The 22,334-nt window shown below is 42.3% G+C and overlaps 1 protein-coding gene across 2 annotated transcripts; it reads right to left on the bottom strand.

The window, feature by feature from the left end:
- Positions 1-268: 268 nt before the first annotated feature.
- MTF1 (metal regulatory transcription factor 1) lies at positions 269-21,550 on the bottom strand. 2 transcript variants are annotated; one of them, XM_075522367.1, is made up of 11 exons: positions 21,530-21,550; positions 20,661-21,125; positions 13,651-13,889; positions 13,097-13,228; positions 12,424-12,497; positions 11,751-11,884; positions 10,873-10,950; positions 9,730-9,832; positions 8,608-9,164; positions 7,630-7,696; positions 269-6,590 (listed from the first exon to the last, which is right to left on the bottom strand). In XM_075522367.1, the coding sequence occupies exons 2-11, from the start codon at positions 21,072-21,074 to the stop codon at positions 6,202-6,204; spliced, it is 2,187 nt and encodes a 728-aa protein (XP_075378482.1). In that variant the 5' UTR covers positions 21,075-21,125; positions 21,530-21,550; the 3' UTR covers positions 269-6,201. The 2 variants fall into 2 exon arrangements, with proteins under 2 accessions (XP_075378482.1, XP_075378481.1); XM_075522366.1 differs by having other exon boundaries at positions 21,463-21,546.
- Positions 21,551-22,334: the final 784 nt, after the last annotated feature.

Below are 22,334 nucleotides of genomic sequence, written 5' to 3'. Positions count from 1 at the left end.
ATGAAAGGCACTACGCAAGCACTTCCCCTTCTCAAAAATGAATAATTGTAGATTCACAACATCTGCTCTAACTCTTACCCACACCCCAGTGAAGGTCATTGTTCGGGGGGGAGGGAGGTGTCTGCTAAGGCAAAAGGATTTGGAAATACCTTAATGTCCTGACCCATCCTAAGGGGGTAGGGGAAGGATCCTCATGCTCACCTCCCAAATAGTTTATAAATACTCTGAGGAAAGACTATTGTAACACAATGTTTAAATAAGCATTTAATTAGGATTCCATTAGTATTAATATTGCTTTCAGTTCCAAAAAAGTTAATTTCCACTTCTTTGCAGATATTTCAAAGTACAATATTAACTTCATACAAAATGAGCAATTAAGCAAACACCATTATTTCACATTTTACATTCTTCAAAAAATACAAATTCATATTTACTCTTTTTTGGGTTTTGGAGATGCTCTTCCTTTGGAAGTACTGTACCTGTAACTAACATATTCACATTGCTCAATGTAAGCACATTCGTTCCCATGTTTCATAGTTAAATAAATTCCTTTAATACCATACACACATTCTTGAAAAACTGGGGTTCTTTCATTTTGTCATCTCCAAGCCCACTGCCCGGCTCCCCATACGTGTCAAACAAAACAAAAGCAGTAAGTAGACAATCTACGGTTCTCCTAGACTTCCCGGTTTGACCATTACACCGCTGTCGACGCTGAAGACTGCTTCGGTAGCTAACCAGGCTCAAGGTTTGCGCATCCCTGCCCACCACGCTGACGCTGGTCTGTGTGAAATAGAACTGCAACTACAACTCTCTCTCCAAACAGGGGTCAGACAGATCGCTCCGGTTCAGTAAGCAAGTGGAAGGACACAAAGCTACACAGCAAGAAATACCAGCTACTGTAACTACGGTACTGCAAAAACATACCCTTGATTTTGCTGAAAAAGATCATATGAAAAAAACTTCTTGTAAGAAAAAGTAGAAACTGCATTTATTTGAGAAAGTGTACACTGCATAATGAACCAAATTTTGGCCAGCTTGCACACCACCAAAAGCATGGTGTGGGATTTTTAAACTAGTTCCAAGAAGACACACACTTAGACTATGTACACTACTACATAAATATCCAGTTTAATTTGCATTTCTCAGTGCAGACACAGAATCCAACCTCTAGAACATAGGATATATACCAAGACAAGACGCAAAAAAGTTAAAAGTTCAGCCCTGTCCATGAGTATCAACTACAGGTAACATTTATAAAAACTTGACGTTGTTTCCAAAATATGTTACGGAAAAAATAGTGTACCAATTAAAAACTATGCAATCAGAAACTTGTAGGGTTTATTAAAGACATGCTCTTTTTTTTTTTTTTTGCCTTACAGTCCAAATTGACTCAAACAGTTCTGCCCAGCTAGGTCAGATCACTAACGCCAAGGACTTTTCACCCATAGATCTCGAAGCATTTTACAAAGACAAGCTTCATTGTCCTCATTTCACAGGGAGGAAACGGAGGCACGGAGAAGTTAGGTGACTTGCCCAAGGTCTCACAGCCAGCCAGCAGCAGAACAAAGAACGTGACACCAAGACCCTGTCTGCTCCACATCACAGACCTGGCTGCCCCTCGCTTCAGTTGCCAGCTGTGCTCTCCCCCAAATCAGGAACAGCTTTTCATCTCCAATCAGCTCCAAGGTCAATTACGCCTTAGCTACTCTCCCCCAGCAGTTCCACAACCAACAGGCCAGTCGTAAGTTTGTTCTCAAGCCTTATTTATAATTGGTGCAGGAAGAGTACTGTAAACAGTTTAACAGTGTTGCTGCAGTTGCAAAACCAGTACCTGGGACGACTGCAGAAGCGCCATCCTCCATGAAGTAAGGCAGATAACATGACATCAAAAATGATCTTGCGAAGACAAATTTTAAAGGTGCAACATGCCTGTTTCAGAACAGCTTGTCACTTCCGTTCATACTCATCTGGCAGAACAGAGCGGAGGACAAGGGAGAAAGGACAGACGCCAAGGAACACAGCTGTGTCCAACAGAAGTGACTAGCAGCCCACCAGAAAGCGTGAGAGAAAAGGCCTGCTAAAGCACAGTGCTCTCAGTGGAGTATTTGCATAGATTGGACGTTTGCTAATGATGCATAATTTCTCTTGGGTATAGACAGGGAAGGGCAGTATGTCACTGAGCTAGCTACTATATATATTGTTAGACAGACACAGACAGACTGACCACATGGGACAATGATCTTTAGCTACAAGTATTGCACCAAGTTAAGTGCTCATCTTTGCACACCCCTGTTAACTTTTACTCAGAGCAAAAATAAACTTTGTGAAAGTATATACAAAAGAAATTGCAGCAATTGGGTTAAAGAAAAAATAACCTAAAGTGCATTTTAGATACCTGTATGAGGTTCTGCGAACTAGTCTTTCTGGACACAGTCAGCATTAAAGAAGTGCCCAATTCGTACTTTGTTCTATACGATTCAGTACCAGCATTTAAACAGTGCTGATTTTCCATCCCTCTACCATCTACAAGCATGAAAAGCAACTTCTACAGCCTTCAACTGCACGCCAAGTCTGCTCACTTGGGTCACTGCTTGGTGACTAGAACTACTGACATTGGTAATTAGACACATTCTACATGTTTAAGCTTCTGCACCCATCTAGAAACTGTAAGTAACCAAGTAAATCCCCACGAGCCACAAAACAGCAAAACCTTTAACACAGAACGACCCAGAGCAGTGCAGTTTTGCTCTCTGACTGATCATTAGAGGGGTTTGTGAAATGCAGATTTTGCAGAGGGAGGACACGCTGTTCTGATGCTCCAGCGTATTGACAGAACATGCCCCCTTCTGGGAATCCAATGTCTTACCAGATCTACAATGGTAGAACCCCCCCCCCCCCTTAATTAGAAATGTCCTTGTGAATATGCTAAATGCTGGGGCAACAAGGGGAGAAGGACAGAAAATCCTCTGGCACTGAGGAATCTCAGGGCTTTGCTGCGACTGCCCTCTCTTGCCAGCTGCTCACTGATCTCCTCCCATCCAAGCGTGTTAATGACTGCCCCAGCAGTACAACGTTTGATCACACAGCACTGGGGACGATGCAAATGTCCACTGTGAAACTTATCAGATACACGCAGCATGGAACACTCTGGAAAGCAGACCAATGATTAAACAACAAAAGCAGACATCTGTACAACGCAACCGGGTGGGATGCACAGTCCATGGTGCAGCGGCCTGTGCGTTCACAGAATCACACTGCTCTTGCCTCATTACGAGCTCTAATTAGTTTCACCTAAATCGCAGCCTGCCTGATGCACATACAAGAGGGTAACGGCAAACCCAATGCACCTAAAAGTCAGCATAAACTTGGAACACATTGCTTTTCCTAGAACACACCAATAGAAACAGTAGCTGTAAAGAGAAAACAGCGGAGAGGTTAACCTCTGACACCCACTCAGAAAGGATGCATGCAGCACTTCATGGCTGCCAAGCACCACATTTCTAAATTAGCTTCCGATTTCAAAGCCTTTGGTAGATTATTCTACTCATTTCTGTCACAAAGGAGTTTCTGAAGATGCTATCTGGTCTGACCAGAAGCGTGTTTTAGGTGGACTAAGTCACGAGTAGCAAAAGTAGCATGGAAAAACACTTCCCTGAAGGACGGAAAGGCTCAGAAGAGGTTGCTAAATCCCCCAGCTGTCACATTTCGGGCCACATCTGGTACCCTTGTCCCCATCAGAGAAAACCCCGCAATTCCAGGGGAATCTACACGCTCCCGCATTAGCAGACTCTCTCCCATGCACACACACGTACATCCACTCACCCTCAAACACCACTGCCACACTACGCCACAGGAAAGGGGCAAGGCCCCTTGCAAGTGGCCTGTGCCCCGGGGGACCCCCCACGCAGCTCCAGGCACCGCTCGCACTCCTCCGAAGCGGAGCTCTACGCAAGAGAGCTGGCAGGAGACTCACCCCTGTGAGGACAAGTCCCAGCCACAGAAGCTTGAGACTACTTCTTTTGTGTTCAAAGCAGTTCTTGCTGCCGTGCAACCAAACTGCATCACAAAATGAAGCTGTAGGAGAAAAACAAAGGGGCCACCATCTCACTGCCCTCTAGGGATTACCATTACAAGAACAAAACATAAAATGCTTCGTTAATCTGCATTTCGTGGATGCAAAACTTATTGCTGCTGGACCCACATCCCCGCTGCGACAGCACTGCACAGCACTGCAACGTGTGCCAACACGCACAGAGAGGAAACACAACTAGCGTGTTTCCAGTTCAGCTGGTGCCCCCAAGCTCGTCACTGCAATTACCAAAACGGAGCACTCTGCCCCAGTAGAGCGACGCGACGCTTCCCAAGCACAAAGCATTCTTTGCACAGCCTCTCCTCCCTCACACTCGCCCTAACGGGACAGTTCTACCCGTCTGCACTTAACAACTGGCAGCAAGTTGTCCGAGAGGTGAAAAGCCAGTTCCCTTCAGCCCATCTCCATCTGTGCTGTGGCAGCGGATTCACAAGGGAACAGAACACGAGATCGCTTAAGCCACTGTCTCAGCTAAGACTGCGACAGCGGTGTTGGTAAGGCTACACAGAGCATGTCACGAGAGGGTTAAAAACCTGCTAATCATCCGGTATCCCGGGGAGGTCTGGCTGCACTCATAGATTCTCCCCCCAGCAGGTACAAAGAGCAGCTTTGATCAAATACAGAGTGAAAGATCTCTATCCACCGGGAGTTTGCATTCCTAAATTTAGTGCGCAGAGACACTCCACGTTAATTGGCTTACAGTCATTATCTTTGTATCTCGCTAATGACAACACTGTAAACTCAATAAAGACTATTTAATATTCTTTCCTTTAACACAAAAAGACAGCCAAAGCCAGAAAGATGGATAAAACACTATAAAATTACATCTTTTAAAATAATGCAGCATAAATAAACCATTTAGAATGAGACTGCATTTATTGCAACATTACAGGCTTTTTGGTGGAAGGGGGGGTTGTGTTTTATTTACCCTGAGTAGGTTAGAATATAGACTTTCAGTTTGATATGAAAAACTACTACGTTGTGTAACATCTTTTAGTCAAGAAATAGCCCCGTGCACAAAAAGCTGGCATTGCAGTAGGTTGGAGGCAGATTCAGGCAGAAATTATATAGCTTAACAGAAAAAAAGGAAGCATTTACGGACAGCTGAAGGATAGACTCACTGAATTCAAACTGAATTTATGTTGAATCATTCTGCAAATTTTCCTAGAGTTGCTCTTGACTAAAGATGAGAGTAACCAGCAAAGGCACCATGCTCCTGATTAAACAGTCGCGGGGGTTAAGAAGATGACTTGTTTCTGAACAGAGCCAAATAAATCAAAAGAGCAGCAGGCACCAATCTGACTACATCTGGGACTCACTGCATCCTTCAAAGAGAGGCAAAGAAAACAGACTCGAGCCTGAGTAAGCAGGGGCTCCGACTGGGTTTCCACATTGTGAAACAGTGTGTCTGCCACCACACTTTTAAGTCCTAATGAAATTAAATTAACAGATCTAACAGGAGCACAAGGTGATTGTGCTCTACTGAAATAAACTCCCCAAAATTTCTGTAGGCTTTAGTAACAGCATTAGTACAAAGCAAACCCAGGTATCAGCTCCCAACTCAGTGATGTGACAATCGCATTCCAATAAAATTGTGGATAAATCACCTTCTACAATAATCCCATTTTCTACTACAGCAAATTCCTTTCCTGGGCTCCCCTTATAGTGCATGGTTAGTATCAGACATAAGAGACAGAAGAAAATTATAGACCCAAGGAGTTGTAACAAAGACCCACTCACTGCCAGTACCTTAATCCCAAACATAAGTGATGTGCAATTGGAGACAAACTAACCCCCCTTTTTCTTTTTAAAATCTTTTTGCACACGAGTAACCTTAACTTCTGTGTTCACATATGACAAGCAAAAGTGACAGACAGTGCAGCCAAAACAGTTCATATATAACTTAGCTTTTTCTTTTTTTTTCCTTTTCTTTTTTTAGATAGATTCTCAAAGATGGATGTACCTGGGACGTGACTAAGATGACATCTGTGAAGCAGAAATAAGCCACAAAACTTCCAAAGAGGAAGGAAAAAGAATCGATCCTTCAGTTTCTGCTTCTAAGGAGAAGGGTTTTACCCTCCAGGTGCAAAGGAAAATCTGGAACATCTTCACTTAGAGAAGCTGCTATTCAAACCAATTTCTTCCTCACCCTGCAGTAGTGCTTCGATTGGAATTATATTAGATGGGGTTTCAGGGCTTTGGAGGGACAGGAAGTCCGATACATCCATGGCACTTAATGTTTCAGTCTGTGAGTCTGAAGGGTTAACTATCTGACTGCTCTGCCCACACGAAGGCGAAGGGGAAGAGGAAGGAAAGGTCTGAGGCTGCAGCTGGGGAGCTGGCTGCTCCAAAGCTTTTGAATCAGGTGAGGAACATTCCTTCTTAATGGTGGCTTTGTCCTTGGCTGAGTCTCGGCAGGCACACTGACACTGGCAGGCCTCCTCCTGCTTTATAATAATGACAGGAACACTGAGACCAATCTGCTGAACAGGGTTTCCTGAAGGTGAAACAAAGACAAAACACAATAGAACTACATAATTTCACAGCAGGGAGAGACAATCTTTTTTAAATTAGACTGTATGCACCTTGCAGCAGAGATTACGTGTTACTATGTTCAAGCACAATGAATACCTCTAGCAGATGATAAATAAGAAAAAAGTGGCAGGTACTCTCTGCTGATGAGCAACCTGTCCAGGTTGAACCCAGGCATTAGAAGTCTGATCTAAATTTTTTACACAGCACAGTATGTCTCTTCTGACAACCACTGTAACTTTTACAGCATAAAGTCCAATAAGGAGCGGCATTCAAATGCCCCAGTCCCTATGCACCAATCTTTGAAGATGATGATACAACATTACACCAGTGATTCTACTCCTTGACACCAACACAGGTATTTTCCTGTTCATTTTCTATAGTCTGCTTTCCTCTCCCATCTTGCTTCTCATGCTTCCTCCTCACTCTTCCTACACTACTCTACTTGCCTGGCTTCCGTTCTTTTTTAAAATTTAAGTTTTAAACTTACCTGATCACTCTTGACTCCGATTGATTCATCTTTGCAATACAATAACACTGTGTAGGAATCATGTTATGGAACAGAACTTCCACAGTTGTGTATCATCTTGATGAATCTCACAGATAGTGCTTACCAAAAACAATTGCTATAGAACTGATTAAGTTTACTAGTTTACAACCTGTTTCATATCTTCATTTAAAAGAACAAAAAACAAATTATGTCCTTGCATTTCTGTCTTTTATTCTTCTAATAAGTTCCATTAAAATACCATTTTTATGAATACTGGATCTGATCTGTGAACCTGATTATCTTACAAGTTGTTAGAGAAACTACTACAGGACAGATCTCAGCACAAACCTACAAGTCTACAGCAGACTGCACTTAAAACCTCAGGAAGGTAAAAAAAAAAATGAAAGGATTGTCTTCAACATTTCTGCAAGCAATAAAATCACCACAAATCCTGGTCAAGCTAGCAGTACTACAAACAGAGAAAGACAGAAAAACAAGCTCAGTTCAAGCTTACCTGTGTTGCCAGCTACTGGTAATGCAGTGGTAAAAAAAACCTTTTCTACTACTTTTGGAACTTGTGGCTTTAAAGAAAAAAAAAAAAAGAAAAAAGCATGAGTTGATTCCAATCAAATTTCTATTGTTCAAATTCTAAACACCTGCAATCAGGTGTTTAGAAAACAGCCATACACACATTCCAAAGGGAACACACAGGAAAACTAATTAAAAAAATGTAACATTTAGTTTGGTTCTGGGCTATGTTCTGGCTATCCCAAAACTCAGAGTATTATTTCAGTAGTCCTAAAGATGGGGAGTAATTGCCCTCCCCGCTACATGCTTGCTAACACAGCTTGTGGTTTTTGACAACTGAATGACTGAATTCTTAAAAAACTGCTCTGCTTGCTCATACTGCTTGTACCCGCTGCCATTCACTCTTGACCATTTGCAACTGAGAAAGTCTAAAGATGGCAACAGTATTCTTACAGATAAAACACTTGAAGTCTCAGCTATCCAGATTTACTGGAGAACCAGAAACATTCTGTTTTCCCAGAAAACTTTTCATTATCTTTATCAGGTAAATTAGGAAGAGACAGATAACAAAATGTCTAAACACAAACTTTACAGAGTTTTTTTGTGCTTCTACTTGTCAAAAGTAATAGATTAAAACCCACATATATTCTCAGGACATGTGGTGCACTGTCGTGGATAAACCAAGCTGATACCTGCTGTGAGAAGTCTGTCGCTGGGAAAAAGAAGAAAGCAAGATTTTTTTGCACCCTGGATTTCTCTATATTTTCTATTTATTTATCTATCTATTTTAGGGGCTGCATTGGTGACATGTTTATACACATTAACATGATAGGCATTATACAATACTGCATCCTGGTTTGTATCTTACAATTACAGGTTTGACCCCCTTCCTTTTCAAAAGCAAGGGCTCTAGGAGGAAGAGAGATGGTTCAAGCTGTTTCAGAGCTGTGCTGGACGTACTAACCATTTGTTCTTGGCTTTGTGGAGAACCAGTGGCACCATTTAAGATCCATTGTAAGTTTTGCTCTCCCATGACAATGCTGGACTGCAGAATAGTGGTGCTCTGAGAAGGAGTAATTGTTATAGTTGGATTACTGGTCAGAACAGAGTTCGCACCAACAGGCACAGTCTGAACTACAGCTGGCAAGGGCTCAGTGGCACTTGATCCTGTTGGGGCAGATGCCCCAGCAACCACTGAAAGTCCTTGTACAATGGGCTGTGGCGGTGTCTGAGTGTGCTGCAGGAAGTCTTGGTGACTGGCTGCAAACTGTGTGCTGTGAGGAACAGGCACTTCTGGGGATTGTAAAACAGTTGCAGGATTTCCAAATGCAGCTTGCTGTGAGCTGGTTCCTATGGAGGAGGGAGCAGCAGGTGCTGCTGAGGCTTGTAGTGCTGAATGCGAAGGCTCAGAGATGCCAAGCTGCAGTACAAGTGGAAGAGACAATGGTGCTGAGTCTCCTGCAGAAGGCGGAACAGCAGTGACTGAGTCTGCATGGCCGTTAAAACCTTCAATCAAGGCAGCTGCCAAAAGAAGCAAAGAAAAAATATAAATACATCAGTTCTCATAAGATCTGAATAAACAACTTTTTCACTGACCTTATCAGCTAGCTGATGGATTTTTGCTAAGTAAGGCATTACCACTTTCACATCTTCAGACTAGTGCTCAAAAACATGTAACACTAAACAGTGAAATCTAAAAGTAGGTCTAAATTCAGGAAGCTGGTAACACTGCATGCTACACACAAGCTGATCAGCCTCATTAGCTCTCTCTAAGAAGCCTTTCTATCAGCAGGTTTGTGCAGCTACTTCAAGAGAGGAGGCTTGAAAACAACGCTTATGTGGAAAGTCCAAGAGCATCAATGTCAGCATAGTATGACAACGCGCTGTAAATACTCGGTCAGTTCCCCTGTCACCGCCTGAGTGTTACTCGTCTGTGAATACAATGCATTTCCAACACAAAAGAATTGCAACACTGAAGTTAAAGTTCCGTTTGCTACTTGGAGTTATGCGGAGCAGTAATCTTCAGTCTGAAATGCTGAATTAAGTACATGCACGTAGAGGGGGATAGTGCAGACACAATTTTTACCTGTCTGCTGAGAGTCATCCTGATTTGCAGTATGATCTGGGCTCTGAAACATAGACTCAAAGATGCTTGCTGGTGAGATTGTGCTAAGGTCTTGTCCATGTGTCTGGCAAACAGAAAATAAAGAGGAAGACATCAGATAGTGTTATATCTCAGGTCTCCGTAAACTTTGCACAAATCCCAGTCAAGCAGCATATGAATGTCAGAAAAATAGCTCTCCAATTAACCAGCCCCCTTCAGGAAAGGCAACATATTTCCCTTACCTAGTATAAAATGACACTTAGTTTTTATTACACACGATCAAATTTACCAACACATAATAAGCAAATCCTTACAAAAATAAGTAACTCCTTCAAAAGTAAAATATATTCTTCTGCATCCACACTTTGTTTAATGCTTATTTCTTGTAATACTCTGTTAGAAACAGATATTAATTTGTTCTTGGCTGTTTGTGAAACCTTTTCTGGAGCAGAAACAAAAGAGCTCCGCTTAGATTATATCCTGGGCTATGCACTACCGTGACCCACACTGCTCTAGGGACAGGATATATTAAAAAGCTGCATACTGTTTCCACATCGAAGCACAAAAGAATGACACAGTCTCAACATTATATAATATTCCTCTATGTAAAATTTCAGCTCAGTCAACAGTTATCAAAAAGCAAGAACATTACTACGGTAAAATCAGATGAACAGTACAGGTGCCTTTAAAAACGGGTTGAATTAAGCACTGCATATTTTGGAGGAAAATCCCTCTCTCTCACTCAGTTTTTCTGCTTTTAGACAGGAATGTTTATTTTTTGTTCCAACATTCCAAAAAGGACAGCAATAATATGTCATATTTACAGGCTCAATAGGGTGTGTAAGAAACATACAGTTTTTGTCAAGAGAGAGCTTCCTGCAAACTGCCACAAGACACACAAAAAACCAGTATTCAGTACATCTAAAACAATTCTATCCAAAGTCACTTATTCTGTGAAAGAGTACACCTCCTCCACTAGCGAAATGAAAGGCTGAAGTAGAGCATGCCGGAGGCCTGAACAAGCGAAACAGAAGCCACCAGCCACACATGTCTAATCTGCTGTGTCCTAGTTGACAGGAGAAGCCAGGAAAAAGCAGAACTCAAATTACAGTAACAGTAACTCACTGGATTAGAGTTCTCCCGCAATTCTGAATCTGTTGATATGAGGCTTAAGTCACTCAGACAAAGTGAGTGGCTTGTATCCTGTAAAGAAGAAAAATAAATTGAGTTCTAGATTAAAAAAATAGTGTCAGAGTATCTTAAATTACTTTTTAGAGTCCATACAATTCTGTCTACACATAATTTTTTTTTACATATATGTGACCCAAGTCTCAGTTCCAAAATCAAAGGAGCAATATTACTAAGCAAAGGATATTTAGTAGCTATCAAGGATTCTTAACATCTCTTTCACATTACTTCCAAAAAATTAAATAACCTAGAATTTTAATTAGCACAGGAACAAATCAGCCTATAGAAAATAAAAAATTTAAACCTTAACAGTATTTATTTTACTTCACACACATATTACATAGTATTGATTAAAACATAAGAATCTACAAGGAAAGCATGATCATATATATAATTGCCTATAAACTTGTGTCAGTACATGGCACTCAAAGCAGCAGTAGCCCAAGCATTAATGTGATTAAAATAAATAGACAAATTTAGATGAGCTTTAAGTAAAACTTGGTAACCAAATACCACACTAGAAGTTTCAGAAATACTGATGCCACCGTTTACTACCAGCACACTGTAAACACAGCATATGAGAATAAACCCTACACTGCCACCCTGAATGCCAGAAATTTCAGAATTGAAATTGAATTCTTGGTTCAAAAGAGGCACCCATGGGTTTCTTCATGCGAGACGGGGCACCAAGTAGTTACAATTCCCTTTGAAAGTCCCAGCCTTAAATGTTATACCTTTAGAACAAATAATTTCTTCTCCAAAGTATGGTTTTATCTCCATCTAACACCAAAGCATTAGGAAGAAGCGCTACTAACCTCAGATACATTGTTATTGGGAAGTGCATTATAGGAATGTCCTTTCTCATGACCTTTCATGTGACTCTTGAGACTATACTGTGTACTAAAAGTCTTCTCACAGCCATTACTGGGACAGAAGAAGGGTTTCTCCCCTATAGGCAGCACAACACACATATAACAAACTTAGAAACATTATATCAGACACGTACTTTTAAAGCACCTAGGAGAGTAATAATATTTTGTACAAACATGATAGTTCAATGCCACTTCATGCATTCAGAATTCTTTGGAGTCTTGCAGATAAAAGCTTCCATTTTACCACATGAACTGACACAAGAACACAACATTTAATTTTTATGCATCATTACTGATACATTTGTGAAATACGCTCATGAAATTCAAGACTTGTCAAGCATAAATGGAAGTGCATAAATGGAATATTGGGGATTGCCCTGACCCAGGTGCAGGAGTTAGCACTTGGCCTTGTTGAACTTCATGAGTTTCACATGGGTGTGCTCCTCCAGCCTGTCAAGGTCCCTTTGGATGGCATCCCTTCCAAGTGCATCAACTGCATCACTCAGCTTGGTGTCACCCGCATATTATATGTAAGTATAAACACATATTAGGATTCTGAGAGTTAGTATAAACCGAATAAGCTCAATTAAAGAAAAAACAAACCCTTGGGACTTACCAGTATGTGTCCTAACATGTGTTTTAAGGTGGTGGCTTGCAGCAAAAGCTTTTCCACAGCCGTCATGCTCACACCTGAATGAGGCATCAGAGAAGAGTTAGCATCAGGCTTCTTTGATGCACTAGTTACAACCTTAGATCATGCTTTGCAATAGTCCCAGGAGTCTGAAAAGCAGGCCTAATGCTAATCTGTGTTAGTAATCAGGTATCTCCCAAGAGCTGCTATAGCTGCTATGCACGCTACGCAGACTATAGGAGGGCTCCAAATAGGACTAAAATTCAAGCACGAAGTCAGCATTTGGGGGCGGGGGGGGGGGGGGGGGGGGGGGGGGGGGGGGAAGGAACACGACGGGGACGGACACACATGACACTCCTTCATGGAATAAACATTGCATCACAGCAGAGAAGCAGCAATATGTTTTAAAAACATGCTCATCATGGCACACATTTATGTTTAAAAAAATAGCTTGACTATTCTTGTCTTTGAAGACAGTCATTTCATCTACTTTTACAGGCAACTGAGGGAGCTCTAGAACAGACATGCTCAAATGCTAGCCACTTGCACTTTTTTCTCATGAGAATAGCTTTTCACAGGACACTAACAGCTGCCTTTTGGCACAGGTGGCCCACTACAGAAGTCCCACAGAAGTAAAAATTGCCATCCAGCAACTTACCGAAATGGCTTTTCTCCTGTGTGTGTTCGAATGTGCTTCCTCAGGTCACTGTGCGTTGTGAAGTATTTACTGCAGCCTTCTGATTCACAGTTAAATGTTTTCCCTGTGTGAAGCCTCTGATGTGCTTTCAACCTAAAAAGCATGCCAAAAAAATCCCTCTTATGACTTGTAGTATGAGACGGCCCCTACCTGAGGCAAGCAAGCCATTCATTCCGATGTGTAGGACAGGATCAAAGGCTAAACATATTCTGAACTGAAGGTAACTAGCTTATGAAAAGAAATGATATCACTTCCAAAGTCCTCAAACAAATCTGAGAATTCCTTGTGTCTGTGCACCATCTTCAATACTATTGTAATATAAATAAGCCAAGTATGTCATCATAGGTTCTGTCATCCTACTGTTGGTATAGCACTTCCACATTTTGTGGGGTTTATGTTCATATCTGTACCTGGAAGAAGCATAACAATTGTATTCAGACACAAACAAAAAGTAGATGCAACCTGCAAAACAGCAACAGCCACATCTGCAAGAGAAATAGGCAGAGACTTCCTACCTGTACAGTGTATTGAATGCCTTTTCACAGCCTTGCACATCACATTCAAACGGCTTTTCCTTAGTGTGCACTCGAACATGGATTTTGAGGCTGTAGGAGGTAAGAAAGGCTTTGCCACAGCCTTCCTGATTGCAGACAAAAGTGTATTCCCCACGATGTGTCTTTTGGTGAGTGCGCAGGTTTCCGGCAGTGCTATAGGTGCGTGGACAGCCCTCAAAGGTGCACTGGTATCTCTTAACCTAAGAGACAAAATGCTGCATACTTAATAATTTGTAAGCATTTCTGGAATCCAGACAGGGTAGAACTGCAGTTAAACATTGAAGACAATGGAATAGATTTTCACCCCAAAAGGGAAAATAAAAAAAAAAAAAAAAAGAATTCTGTTTAATTATCAGATAACAATATTTCTGCTGCACTACGTGAGGAAGGAGCGGCACACATTGGAAAGCAGGCTGACCTTATAGAAGAATAGTAATCTAATAGAAGAGGGGAAAAAAATCTGATAAAATAGTTGGAAAGGACACTGAGAGGCTATCAAACCTACCTGCTATTCCCATATGTAGCACCTACATTCCACACAGGTGCTTCTAGCAGAGCTACTTATTTACGGAGGAGGAAGACAGGGGAAAATGTACTTTCACAACCTGACTCTCAAACACACTGCCCTGCGTGCTGAATTCCCATTAACACCTTGAACGAGAACTACACTTTTCAGCATCTCCTACGGTCTAACCATCAGTCCATTTATTACTTCACTTTCAAAAGCAGCCTTCATTGTGCTTTGTTCTTCTCCTGTGTTTACTTAAACAGTCAGTGTCTGAAGTGTAAAGCACCTTGTTTGATTCGTTACATCAAAAGGCAAGTGTTACAGATTTCTTTGCTATCTAGATCACCAGGAAACAATTCCATATTGAACTAGATTTGGTAGCCTTCCCAGCTTCTGCCACAGGCAGAAAGAGACCATGTAGAAGCTTCCAGTGTGCAAGTCACAACGCTTAGTTAAATCCCATTTCCTCTTGTGAAGTAGAAGGAATAAGCCATCTGACATGCTTGAATAAATTTATCTTCAACATTATCAGACTGATGGCTTTCATTTGACTGTCACAGCTGAGAAACCTTAACATCTAAAAGTGATTATGGAGCCCAAGAGAGGACTTGACAGTTGACAGGCAAGAAGCAGCAGAGTATTCCAAAAGTATTTCCAGTGATTTGGAAATGCTTAGAAAGGTAATGCAAACTCACAACAGAGGAGCAAGAACTTGCAGCTTTCATATTCTAACAACTAGTCAGGAGGGTAATATAGCAGGACATAAGCCAGCAATTTCCTTCTCCAAGGCACAAAGAACCTATCTCACAGTACCTAGTATTATTGCTTAGAAAAGGCTGCAGACTGTCTTCAAAAACACAGCTACTGAATTGGGGGTTGATACCAGGAGAACCAGATGAACCTATACGTAACCAATGTGTGACATTTGTGGGTTTCTACCCATCCCACGACTCAAGAACTGTTCTTTTTTTCTTTATATACACCCATCAGAAAATAGCATTCAATAATAACTTTTTTTTTTTTAAACTACCATGGCTTGGAAGCTGAGAACAGAATAACATGGGATTCCTTGACCTATTGTCAGGTAAGTATAAAATCACTTTATTTGAAGTCATGCTCCTCTCAGAATAACGGGAATGGAGGTAGATGTATTAAGTAGGAGTAACACCAAAACCACATCGTTCTTGGTGTACCTAATCAAGGACTGAATATTTTTTAATCCTTCTATAAAATAACTGATTAATGCTTTGTGTAATATCACATAAATGAAAGAAACAATGGGCCCTCAGTAAAATCGCTATGAGATCTGTAAATGGCTCTCTAAAACACATATGTGTTTTGTCCAAAAATCGACTCCCACTGATGTACTACAATGGCACAAGACTAAGGAGAGCTGAGGGGATCAGGAAGACATTGTTTCTTATGCCAACAGCTGTTGGTACTGTTGGAGACTGTATCAGTGCTATAAGGTCCAAAGGAAGGTACACACCTCCAGGTTTTGTTTCTCAAATAGTCCAAGTAACAGCCCTTCACAGTGTCAATTTGAGCCACGTGCACTCAGCGCTTCCTCTTAAGAGCATGCCTACTAGATCCTACATGAAGCACCTGAGAACTGAGGCACCCAAAGGATATTTCATTGCATGCTTTCACTCCTCTCTCTTGATATACAGGTTTAAGGCCTTCATAACAGTAACTACAGAACAAGGGTCTAATGCACTAAGGTATGCATTTCAGGGCTGTAACAATCGCGTTACTAAAGCCCAGGCTCTGCCTGTCCAGAAGATCACCTCTAGAATAAGGGTAGCCTGAGAAACGAGCTCTTCCATACGGGCAGGGATTGTAGTTAACTAAACGCATCATCCCAACAGCGTCCCAGGAAGCACTGTGGTCATACAGTGCCCTGGCACAAACTCATACCAGGTATAATTTGGGTTCTAGATGGCCCTCCATAAGGAAAGAGAAATAAATAGTCTCTCAGTTACTACCCCCCTATTTTGTAGGGGACAAAATTGCCAGTAGGACCCCTTTAAGAAAGTGTTATAAAATCTGAGCGTATAGGAGCTGAGTAATCTCTTGTGTGGTCTCAGTCTGCAGCCTCTTGTTGATGCCACAACAATAGGCTGGCATCTACCTTCGCCTTCCTTTGATAAAACCTTAGTATTTGGAGAATATTAAAGCAGGTTAGACGTACAAGAGATCCTTACATGGAGCATAGAAATATTGTAACTATAAACCTAGAAAGACATAAGACAGCTATAAAATAACTAGCAGTAGGTCAGTTCCTGCCTCTTAGATATAGTTGATGCTAGCAGCATATTGCTAAATGGAGATGAGTTTTCCAAGCTATTTATTATCAACACTTATCTTACTACTCGATTAATCCAGGGAGAAACTTTACTCTCAAATGCAGACTGGAACAGACAATTACATATCCAGGAACTAGTTCTCCATGCTCTTCTAATTTCATATGACAGATGAGAAGCAACATTATCCCACAGAATTGTAACTACCATAAAAAATACTTAGCTCTTGCAAAATACAGTAGGGGAGGAAAGGATAGCAGAAAGAAGTTACAGAGGATGGCGAAAGAACAAGTATAAAAAAGCATTTTGTGCCAGTAAGATTGAAAGTTACCCATAAGGGGCTTATTAAAAACTACAGTTCAGGAGCCTTACTGCCAAAACCCAAAAACTTTTCCTTTTTCAAAATATCTTGCCCTGCTGAAGTGCCACTTCTTCCAGTACTCACTACATTCCCATCTAACAAGAGAGACTGTGTATTTGTTCATGGCTTTTTGTTTTGTTTTTATAAAAGGGATGGGTAACAGGACCTACTCTACACTTCACTGTAACAGCTTTAAATAATCTAAAAAAAAAAAGCTAGTTGGGACATATTAATTCAATTTATTCTGATACTGTATTTTATTTAAGATACACTGTTTTCTCTTTATTTCTATAGACACTAGTTACCTAGGCTGCCCTAAGTACAGGAAAGGCGATGAAATTATATCAGAACATGTGGGAAAATGTCCTTTTGGACTCATGACTTGACAGACTACCACAAAATTCACAATACAGGGCAAATTCTTGCCAAATCCTTCTCCTCCTGTGATCCATGGTTTACTATAAAGCATTTCACTTACTGTAGATTTGCAAGTCAAGAAATACATGTGTGCTAAAGCAATGGAAGTGGTGCACTACACCAAAACCAGCTGTTAATGTCTGCATCTGATTCTCCCTTGATTTTGTACAAGGTTAAAAAAAAAAAAGATGAAAAACATCAAGTGTTTAAGTTGAACAAATGATCTGGAGGATAGGACCAACAGTAACTTGAAGAGGAAGAGATTTTGGAGGTCTTCACATTTTTGTCTAGTCAGTTAGCATTATTAGAAGCACCGTATAGAGAAGGAAACAGTAATTCCACTGTAAAGCAACTTGCCCTTAATTTATAGTTCAAATCGGGTAAAAGTTATCAATAAATATCCAAGCGTTACAATACAGTTACAACATAATTAAGAAGTTTGGTTATGTTGAGTCAGCCAAAACACAAGAGCATAGACTGATAAAACACAGACACTAGGTCAGAAAGTACATTTTATTAGAGGAGAAGGGGTACATTATCTTCACCAGGGATCACCAGATTCAGTACAATTTATGTATCAGTACTGAAGCAAGTGTTCCCTGTTGAGAGTTTTAAGGCAGCTGGAAATTAACACTTTACATACTGCATTACAGGACATTCTCCACAGTACTTCCCATAATAAACAAGGGATTTGACACAGGCATGAACTACCTAAAAATCAAGTGAGGATTACAGTTCTGTGAAGTTTTCTAGGTGTTTACATTTAGGTCTAGAAAGTCAAAGAAAAGGAAAATATTAATTATAGGTTACGGATTTGGTTCCTAGCTGCTAATGCCCACATTTAAAGGAAGATAGCAGTACCACTTCCAGCTTAATGGCCTGAACTATGACAAAGGGCTTGCAGTGCTACCCCCTTTCTCAAAGACCAAATCTTTATTTCACAAATTATTCTGAGAAGGATACTGCAGACAGAAGCGATACTACCACCATGTTCTAAGCAAAATAAAACTTTCTGTAAAGCAGCAAAGCATTTAATTCTCTTTTCACATTAGCACATCAAATAAGCACTGATTATACACATAAAATTATGCAGATATTGACCATGAAAGACTCACAGTTACAGCAGCACATACTCAAGACCATTGCCATACGCAAGCAACAACAAAAAAGAAACATGGCAGCAACAGGAAAAACCACAGATGGCTAGGATACGAAGCGTACAGAAACAAGTTACTTTGAAGATAAAGGCTGTGGCTGCATCACGTATGCTTTTTGCAAAGGACAGTGTGCTGTCTCTCCGAGGAGATGCACCAGAGGGAAGCTAGAAGAGCTTTAATTAAGCATTTACCTTAGAAGTAGGAACTAACTGTCCAATAATCAACACAACTGGCAAAAGCTGAGCCTGACACACAGTGCCAAAGTCTACTTAAACCACTCCGTTTACCTTTAACTCACCTTGAGTGTACGAGATTCCCCTTAAATTGCTATTTTTTCTGTCATCATTGAACAAAAAAATTAATGAATTTGAAATAGAAGACTATAATCACATTTATTCTTACAGGCAGAATTATAGTGAGAGAAGTATAATATAAGAAAATTAAGTTAAAGCTAATTAATGAAGCATAAACCCCTCTTTTGCTTCATAAATGTCCAAGACTGACCTGAAAATTTAAGACTTCAAAACAGTTATCTCGAGTGTTAGAACTGCTACAGATGTTTTGGAAGTACCAAAGAATTGGACTGCTGACTTTGAGAGATGAGCCAAATGTTCAGGGGTGTTAGGGCCTTCCCCTCCCCATCTCCAGACAACTTATCAAGCATCAGAAACAGCAGGACAAAGGGTTTTACGAGATGGAAGAGTGTCACGTATGCTTAGGGTTGATTTCTACTGCACTCAAATTATAGTGTAACTCCCCCCTGCCCCAGAAAATTAATTCAAGAGATGGAAAATAAATTCAGATAAAGGATTTCATTAGGGAATTCCAGGTCTTACAAGCCTTTTTTAAAAAGGAGGGGTGAAGAAATAAAACCAGTTCAATTGCATGTGCAGTCACCAACACCTGTTTAGCTAGTACACACTGTTCTTGGACACTGCAGATTGCAAGCTGATTATCCTATAAAAAGAAAAGAAAGTACTGATATGACTAGCATACAAAAATTAAGTATTTTAGCAGCTAAGAAGGCAGGATACAGCAGCTGCTAATACGAATAACAACAGGGCAAAAGGAGTTTCTTAGACTTAAATGGGCTTATTGAACAAACCTCAGTCCAGAAGTTTCATAACTAATTGCAAGGCTGACCTCCTACAGCCCCATTTCCTCACCGCCGAGCAAGCAATAATTAAGGTTCCCCACTAATCTAAATTATTCAGAGCATTCAAACCCAGCTTCCTTTCTCAGCAAGAGCTCGTTTCTGCAATTCTCTTACACTGAATATCAGTTACACAAGTAGTTTATACTACTACTACTGATACTAGCACAGATGCTTGTCTAGATCATCCCGTATTTAACTCAGAAGGGCCAAAAAAGGAGCACAAAGTTGTCACTGCGTTGGTATTTCAGTCAACTTTGCATTGCTTTTGCACCTAAAAAGCAAGAATCCCAAGTCAGTCTGTACAGGCCCTCACTGCTTTGCGTGCCAGTAGCATTCATTAGGGAAACAGAATTACAAGTAATCACCATTTTAAAGATGTAAGGTGACTTAAGCTTTCAAAATACAGCAGAAGGTAGTCCAAAGTTTCCCTTATTTTCTTCTCATAGTTTTCCTGCGAGTGACACAATAAAGCTACAAGTAATTTTAAGTTTGGCATCCTCAGTTTCATACTTTAGCTACTGCCAAGAGTCTGGAATTTAGCCTGTAACTCAGATGCGCTTTTCTCAAGAATGTGGTTGACCACAGAATAACTGAGTTCATGTTCTTTTTAGTTATCTCTGAACTCAGGAAATAATTGTCCAACCAAAAGAAAAATAAAAGACCACTAAAATCACACACGCTACTAATATAAACACAGTTTCAGTACCGTATTCTCCTGCTCTCTAGTGTGTTGCCGCATGTCAAAAAGTGCTTCCTGGCTGCTTCACAAGAAAGCAGCAGGATATTAGAGTGAAAACTGATGACACTCGCAGCTTTGCTGCTGATCCACTACGTGACTGTGGGAAACGGTTATGCCTATCAGCACAAAGCATTATTATCACTAAAAGTAACAGCAGATTTAACGGAGCGTAATTCACTCCACTATACAGTAACCTTTAAGAACAAGGGAGGCTTCTGTCTGCCTCTTGGCAAACAGCTTTAGAAAAACGCATTTTCAAAGCATGTAAGATCACCAGGTGAAAAGGACTCACAATAAGCATAAAATTCAGAATCACATTTAACTACTTACTTCTTTAAGCTTGGTTTCTGGGCATTCAGACTGCAAAGTGAGCGTTGCTCCTTCGATATTTCTTGGCATAGGAGTTGAACCAGGATTTATGGTTAGATGAATCTGATCTGGAGAAATAATATGTTGCACGTAACCCTGGGACATTCCTTCATGATCTGCTATTAAATGAAATCCTTCTTCATGACCCTCTGGTAAAAAAGGCAAGTGATCACCACACTGTCCTTCATCCTCATCATCTTCCAGTACGCTGTGGTCTTGCTCTATGAGAACAGTTGTCCTGTCATAGACCGTCCCAGACGATGAAGAAACCAGCCCGTTCTTATCAGCAAACCTCATCATATTGTCATCTTGGGTTAAATCGTCTTCCTCCACTTCATAGTAGATAACGTTGCCTTCAGGACTGTTCTCCCCCATGGCTCACCGCCCCTCAGTGCGACATCGTGAAGTTAGACCGTAACGACTCATCTGCAACAGAAGGGCGGGCGGCGGGGGGTCAGGCGGCTCTGCCCCGGCCGGGCCGGGCCCCCGTTCCGCTCGCAGGGGCCCCGCGGCCCCGGCCACCCAGCCAGGCTCAGGGCGGGCGGTGGCGGAGGCGGCGGCGGCGGGGGGGCCGGGCCGTGCGCCGCGGCCCAGGGAAAGCGTCCCCTCCCTGAGCGCGGCGCTACCCCCGCCCGGCCCGGCCCCATACTGCCGCGCCGCCCCGCCGAGAGCCGCTACCAGGGCTGCGCCGGACCTCACCGCCCCCCAGCCCGGGCGCCGAGACGCAGCCCCACCGCCCTCCAGCCGGCCCCGCCGCGCTCACCGAGCTCCCGGCAGCGGCGGCACCTCCTTCCCCACCCCAGCGGCACCATGATTACCAGCACACTCACTTCCGCTTCCGGCCGCGCACGGCCCGACGGGAGCGCCGCGCCCACCGCGGGGCCTCACGGGAAGGGGCTGTGAGGCGGGGGCGGGGCTGCGCCTGCGCACTCGGCGCGGCCCGCAGCGGCCGTTCGCGCCGCCGCCCGCTCCGTGCGGCTTCTGCTGCTGCGGTGCGGACACGGGGCGAAATCGGCCCCCGAGCAGGGAAGGAGCGGGGAAGGAGTGTCAGCAGCGCCAGCAGGGAAAGGAAACGGGGGCGGCCGTGCCAGAGCGACAGGCCCCGCGTCGGGCCCGTGGCCCAGCCTGGCAGCCGCTGCAGCGCAGGAGATACCGCACGCGCACCACAGCCCGTGTAAAATACATTTATAGCATCGAAACACAGTTACACGGTAGAAAAGATAGCCATTTCTTCCGTAATTGGCACACGTTGAAGGCAGAGCACACAAAGCTAAGCTAAGTTTTCCTCGATACTCCGTTTTTACCTCAGCACGTTCAAAAACAAGTCCCGGCATCCCGGCAGGACGGGTCAGGCGGCAGCTGCTACCAGTCATCAGTGCCCAGCGACAGACAACAAACGCCTTCAGGCATTACTCCGCGTTTTCAAAGTCTTCATCAAGATACAAGATTGCCAAGCACCTCCTTTGAATTGAGTGCCCAAGCACAAAACAGTCCAGACAAGCAGCTGGGTGAGGGAGCTGGGGCTCCGTGCCTCACAGCAGCACCCGCGACTTCCCCACACCCTCCCCCCATCTGCAGCACCAGGCGCAGCACCCTACGCACCAGCTGGTGCGTGTTTTTAAAATAAACCCATTT

The sequence above is a fragment of the Mycteria americana genome, chromosome 21 (assembly GCF_035582795.1).
Source record: "Mycteria americana isolate JAX WOST 10 ecotype Jacksonville Zoo and Gardens chromosome 21, USCA_MyAme_1.0, whole genome shotgun sequence".
Taxonomy (NCBI): Eukaryota; Metazoa; Chordata; class Aves; order Ciconiiformes; family Ciconiidae; genus Mycteria; species Mycteria americana.
Note: the sequence above shows the minus strand (reverse complement) of the source record. Positions and strands in the feature narration are given on the sequence as shown.

Bases quoted from the DNA above. Each gene is read 5' to 3' on its own strand.
- MTF1 (XM_075522367.1), bottom strand. From the start codon at position 21,074: ATGGGGGAGAACAGTCCTGAAGGCAACGTTATCTACTATGAAGTGGAG. The intron at 9,165-9,729 runs GTAAAAATTGTG...TTCTTTTGGCAG, and splicing joins GGATGACTCTCAGCAGACAG to CTGCCTTGATTGAAGGTTTT. The intron at 7,697-8,607 runs GTTAGTACGTCC...TTTTCTTTAAAG, and splicing joins CACAAAGCCAAGAACAAATG to CCACAAGTTCCAAAAGTAGT.